This window comes from Apis dorsata, unplaced genomic scaffold (assembly GCF_000469605.1).
Source record: "Apis dorsata unplaced genomic scaffold, Apis dorsata 1.3 scaffold_135, whole genome shotgun sequence".
In the NCBI taxonomy this organism is placed as follows: Eukaryota; Metazoa; Arthropoda; class Insecta; order Hymenoptera; family Apidae; genus Apis; species Apis dorsata.
Window position 1 is genome coordinate 492,255 of NW_006263427.1, and position 6,068 is coordinate 498,322.

General features: G+C 35.7%; 2 protein-coding genes across 8 annotated transcripts in view; one reads left to right on the forward strand and one right to left on the reverse strand.

Annotated features, from left to right (window-relative positions):
- The window catches only part of LOC102674166 (peroxidasin-like), a 290,955-nt gene that overhangs the window by 170,152 nt on the left and 114,735 nt on the right, over positions 1-6,068 (forward strand). The window lies entirely within an intron of this gene.
- Positions 1-6,068, reverse strand: part of LOC102673596 — a 40,531-nt gene that overhangs the window by 28,982 nt on the left and 5,481 nt on the right. For 3 of the 5 annotated variants that reach the window (XM_031509288.1, XM_031509286.1, XM_031509287.1), the window contains exons 2-3: positions 4,622-4,704; positions 4,441-4,537 (exon numbers count right to left, since the gene is read on the reverse strand). In XM_031509288.1, the coding sequence (XP_031365148.1) occupies positions 4,441-4,537; positions 4,622-4,651 (127 nt within the window). In that variant the 5' untranslated portion in view covers positions 4,652-4,704. Of the gene's footprint in view, positions 1-4,440; positions 4,705-6,068 lie in introns of all 5 variants that reach the window. The other 2 variants (XM_031509289.1, XM_031509285.1) reach the window with 1 other exon arrangement.

Consider the following 6,068-nt stretch of genomic DNA (forward strand, 5'->3'; position numbering starts at 1 on the left):
TTGGCGCCGTTCCCTCCTATATCTTCTTTCTTTCCTTCCTTCCCACCCTTTCCACCCCTGGCTGGACTATTTTCTTTCAACGTGTACAACGATTTAGCTAATCTTCCCCGAGATTTATCCACCCTCCCTCCCCCTCTAACATTCTGGAAATCTCTATTCAACGTGATATTTCTGTGCCCCCCTTGTTCTACCCTTTTTTTTTTCTTTTATTGGAGAGATGGAGATGGAGAAGGATGGAGATAGAGGCAAGGAGATAGTAGGGATAGAGAGAGAGAGAAAGAAAGAGGGAGGGAGGAAGGGAAAGTATGTATTTCTTGGTTCATGGGCAAACACACACATCCAGGGAATCCAGTCTTTCCTTTCGCCTTGTGAATATCATTTACGGAAATTCGATTTCCGTATCGACCCTCTTTTCTTCAGTCGGCCTGTTCCCAACCCCCGGATAGACTCTGAGAATATCACGATGGGCCCCTTCTTCCCGTGGATTTGACTACAAACAGAGGTTCCTCGAATGCGAAATTTCTGGTATTCCAGGTTGGAATGAAATTTTCTGATTCTAAGAATTTTAGAAGTGGATGATACGATATGGATATTTCTATCTTTTTAAAGTTAAAATCTCGTATCTTGCAATTTTTATTTATCGTCTTTTGAAAGAATATTTAATTTGCTATCGTTTATATTATAATATTTATAATCAATTATTTGAATTTCAGTTTGAGTTTCAGTTCAAAATTGAAATATTTAAAAAAAAATAATAATATTATATTATTTATTATTATATGTGATTCTGAAACAAAACAATTTTTCAATTTTCCATATATTTGTTAATAAAAAAAAAAAAAGAAAAAAGAATTTTATCGTAGAAGAATTCACGCAGTTTCCAGACTAACATATACTAAGCTTGAAATGAACTGAGATTGTTTCTAAGATTTAAGAGATAATTTTTCATCGGTCAATGTACGAGAAACCGCGATGGTCTTGACCATATTCATCGAAATTCCAACGCAGGAATTAAATCTTTTCGAAGACAAAGGAAACGATGATAAACGATAGCAAATTTTTTGCACTCCATTTTATTCTATCTCGATCGATACACCTGTGATATTATATATCGTTGGACGATCCATCCTTTCTTCATCATTTTTCTATTTTTTTTTGAACGAAACGAAAGAGAAAGAGAGAGAGAGAGAAAATGCGTTATAATTTATGGAAGAGAGAAATATAATTAAGTCGAAATCATATATTTATATTTTTTTAAAATTTTGTTTAATATTTGTTTGCGATTTTTATAAATTTCTATCGTATTATTTGGATTAAATTAAAATATCGATATAAATAAGAAATATATTTTCTCAGAAAAATAATGAATTAATGAAATTCTGTTTAAATTTGTTTAAAATTATAAACGGTATGTATACAATGAGAATAGAAAAATAAAATGATACTTTTTGAAGGAACGAAAATTACTTTATTTAACGTTGCATACGTCTGCATCTTTCTATTATTTCGTTCGTTGAACAAACGAGAGAAACGAGAGAGAAACGTGTTCAAACTTGAATAAAAAAGAAATGTAATTAATTCGAATGGTTTCTTAAACGTTTCGTTCAGTTTTTTAACGAAACGTTCTTCGAGGACGAGCCAATTATCCAAACAGAGTGATTCTTTCTAGAAGACTTTCTTCCCTTTGTCGAACGATACTTTACAAGTAATAAAATTCTTAAGACAAGACTAAATGTCCCGAGTCATGGAGCAAAGAGTTCGAAAGAGTATCTTAACAATAGAATATGAAATGCAAATACAAAAAGCAACGATCTGTTGCCTTTAAATCTTGCACGTTGACGAGAATTGTTTCTTTGGAGAAATTGATATCGAATCTTAAGATTCTTCTTTAACGGATTGTAGTTGAAGCTCGGACGAGATTTTTAATTGTTTCAATAATTTTATAGCGATATTATCATATTCCTTTCGATGTAAGAAAGAAAGATGGTTGAAGAATTCCTTTTTATTTTCACGACGAGCAAATAAGATTGGATCGTTAAATAAAATACTGTGTTAACACAATAATGCAAGTGGTATATTAATTACAAAATTTAGAAAGAAAACAAAAGCACGTATATTTTGTTCAAATATTAACTGTTATCATAATATCTGATACTTTATTAAATGGCTACTAATGAGATGCATTAAAATGCATCTCAATGAAATTGCAAATTTTCCCCGCAATACAGTATTAATTCGATTCTATACAAAAATATCGATTGAGACTTATTTACTAAATTATAAGTAATTTAAATTCGCGTAATTTAGACGAAGCGAGGCGGAAATAGAAGCGAGGGAAACAGAGCGATCTCGTTTTATTTCCGTTTCGTTTCATTTAACGCGAACATCGATCGCCTGTAATTTGATAAATAAATAATTCAATCGTAATTTTTTTGTCCGTATTTATTCTCTCTCTCTTTCTCTCTCTCTCTCTCCCTTCAGAATCGACCGTCCAAAGATATCTCATGAATACGTTAACACCCTGTATAATTGAATCCAAACCGCAGAGCGCATATTGGAATTCCGCGGTAAAACTGCTAAGGCTCGTTGTCACCTATACATAAATGCATCGATCCTCGATGCACCATTGCTATTAACGTTCAACGTGGGGAATACCAGACACTGGATTTCGCGAAGCGTGAAATGGAGATAATGACTGGCGAGCCAATCAGTTAACCAGACCGAGTCAGAGTAGACTAATGAGGATGCACCCTATGGTCTCTGCGGTTAGTCGTACACTGGGATGAATCGGACAAACAAAAAGTGCATCACGCGTCACATCAAGATCCTCGTGGTATCTTTTGATTCGCTCCATCAAATCGAAAGCGTTAGAGCATCGCGTTAGAATCCTTTCATGCTCTAAAATTAAATTCGTACAATTCGTAAATTCAATATTAAATTACCTAGAAAATGATTTTTCAACGAATATTTCTCTCGCTTTTTATTTATATTCATTCTTTCAAACGAATCGAACTTAATCTCTCAACCGATCAAAGATTAAGTTTTCCGTATGCCAAATAAATAAACAATTAAACTACTAAAGAAATTGTTAATTTCTTTAGTAGTTTTAATATACTACTTTCGTATCCTGTGTTTATCACAAGAAAAGTAGAATATAAATAAAACAATTCTTCCATTCACGTATTATCATTCACCTATTATCTTAATCCATCTATTTAAAAAAAATAGATACAATTTAAATTTGTTCAAAATAATAATCGAAACGTAAAAAAGATTTTATATCGATGTAGGGAGAATGAAGGAAGGTAAAAAAAAAAAAAACTCTGCAAAATGTAAAACACGAAAAGCCCATCCCTCGTTAAATTACTATGCACGATCGTTTTATTAGACTTGTTGCTCGTTCGTTCGCGTATATCGTCTTTTTAATCACGATAAAAAAATTTCAACGATGTAAGCGAAGATTATTACTTCTTGCAAAGAGGAAACGGAGAGTAATCTCCAGGAGAGGGTGGATATGGAGACTCCTCGTCACACTTGCGGAAGTACACGAAAAGGTTCGAGACGTGATTGTGGGCGGCGTTGTTCCCAGGATTTGAATTCATTGTTTGAAAGAGCCAGTTACACCGGCTTCCAACGCGCGATATATTATCTGTTATTATTGCAGCTCGACTCGTAGCCACAATGGCTGGCTTTGCCTGCCCGATCTCCATATTTTAATTAAAAGCCTTGCCTCCGCGTCTAGCCGCCCCGCAAGTCGTGGTTCCGTGGACTCGAAACGAAAACGCGGATGAATAACAGGCAGAGAATTACGCTTTGCCTCCGCTTCTTGCTTCCTAAAGTTTCGTGCGAAGTCGTAATTTTGGGGAAAGCAATAGTTTGAAATCAATTTCTGATTTCTTTTAAAACCACGTTTTTCTTCGAAAGATTCTTCTCTTTCTTCCTTCTTTCATTATGCTCCATCTTTAAGAATAAGACATCTATTATTCGTCATCCCTTTGCTTTTATATTCTTATTCTTATTCTATATTAGGATTTGCTAATAGAATATCCATCACCAATACATTCCCTTGCCAATTTCTCATTTATGTTCATGTGTCATTTATAGAATATTTAATTTATTTAACTCCTAGTTTTAAATTTATTTCTATTGCACTCCGTCTCTAAGAATAAGACATCCATTATTCCTCATTACTTTGCTTTTATATATCTAGTTTTAGACTTCTTCTATATTAGGATCAACGATTTGTTAATAGAATGTCCAACACCAATACATTATTTGCCAATTTCTTATTTGTGTTAATGTATCATTCATAGAATATTTAATCTATTTAACTCCTAGTCTTAAAATATCATCTATAGAATAATATGAAGTTATTGCTAGCTGTTAATCATCCAATTGGACAATCCCTGAAACCTATACCTTACCCGATATCCTCGTTACCTCCGTTAGACAGGTTTCTAACAATGAAAGATAGTTTCTGCGGGAAGAAGCCTGGCTTAGAAATCAGCATGGGGCCCCTCACCCCGTCCATCCATTCCTGTTTCCGGAATAAAAAACTTAATCTCTCGATTGCCATTGGCTCGCAACCTCCACGTATATCTCTCTACGTGGAAACGCTTACCCCGAACGATTTGTGGTTATCGGCACACATTCAATCCGCAGTTATCCCATTTTCTGGGGCTCATATAGATCCGCGCGATGCATCTAAACAGAATCTGCTAATGGATCTGCTTTGGACCGATTGCATTGAATATAAAGCGTTCGAGCAAGAACCAGAGGAAGCCAGGTGAAGGGTTTAAGGGAGATGGATGTGAGACAGGAGAAGTTGGATGGACAAAAAGTGGAACTGCGAAGATGTTAATGCTGAAATTGATGTTAAAGATTCTTGAAATATTATTTTATCTCTATTATAACTTGCATTGTCTAACTATAATTCTTCTAATGTACTATTCGCCTGACAATGGCCAACTAGATTGCTATATAACTAATCTATAATCTATACTGATTTGTATTTACTTGACTATTTTATTCGACCCTATTTTATTAATCTATGCTTACTTATCTACGACGAGGACAATTGAGGGAATACTATATAATATTATTAATGGAATTTAAATTGCAACTTATTAAAACAAATTTTTTTTTCTCATTAACAATATTAAATAAAACAAATGAACACACGAAGATTTATATAATTCGATAGAAAATGATAAAACTCACATTTTCCAAATTCCAATTGGAATCAAGTGCACGGTCATAAACCAGAAACGGAGTTGACGGTTCTCGCGTTACGATCTACAACGAAGAAGCTCCCTGCTTTATTCCTCCCTCCTGTAAAATGCGGCCGGAATGTTTCCCTCGGCGAGAAAATAGCGGCTCGTAAGCGAGGCACGATTGGATGGAGCGGGGTTTCGAGGGTGTGGCCGGGGGGGAGGGTTATGGAAACGCTGGCATATGCCTCGTACGGCGCCAACGTGATCCCCATGCATACACGTATGCATACGTGCTTGCACATACGTGGAGCCGACACGGTGTCACGGTTGCACGTGCGCCCTCTTCATCCCTTCCGTGTGGCACACACGTGAGCCACACGTGCACCCCTCTCTAGTGCTTCTAGATGTTACGTTCGCGGAATTCACGGTTCACATCGCGGACCGACGTGGTTTATATAGATGTGGGGGGAAAGGGGTTATCGCGATTCTTTTACGAGTTGTCTAAGGCTAGGATAGGAATTTTTATTGTGTAATTTAATTATATATTTGAAACGTAATTGTAATCAGAGCGTGGATCTTTGTGGATATTTTATGGAAAATTTGAAGGAGGAATTTTATCTATCTGTAATTCAATTGGATATCGTTCGTTGTTATTAGCATCGATGAAATTCGATTGATAATTAGTCGTGAAACCGAGGCTCCAAGGATGGACCTTCGTAGAATTTTACCTGGGTCAATTCTGTTTCGAAGGATGGGGATAATCCAATTTCATCCTTCTGAAAGCGTACCATGGAAGCAAGAGAGAGAGAGAGAGAGAGAGAGAGAGAGAGAGAGAGAGAGAGAGAGAGAGAGAGA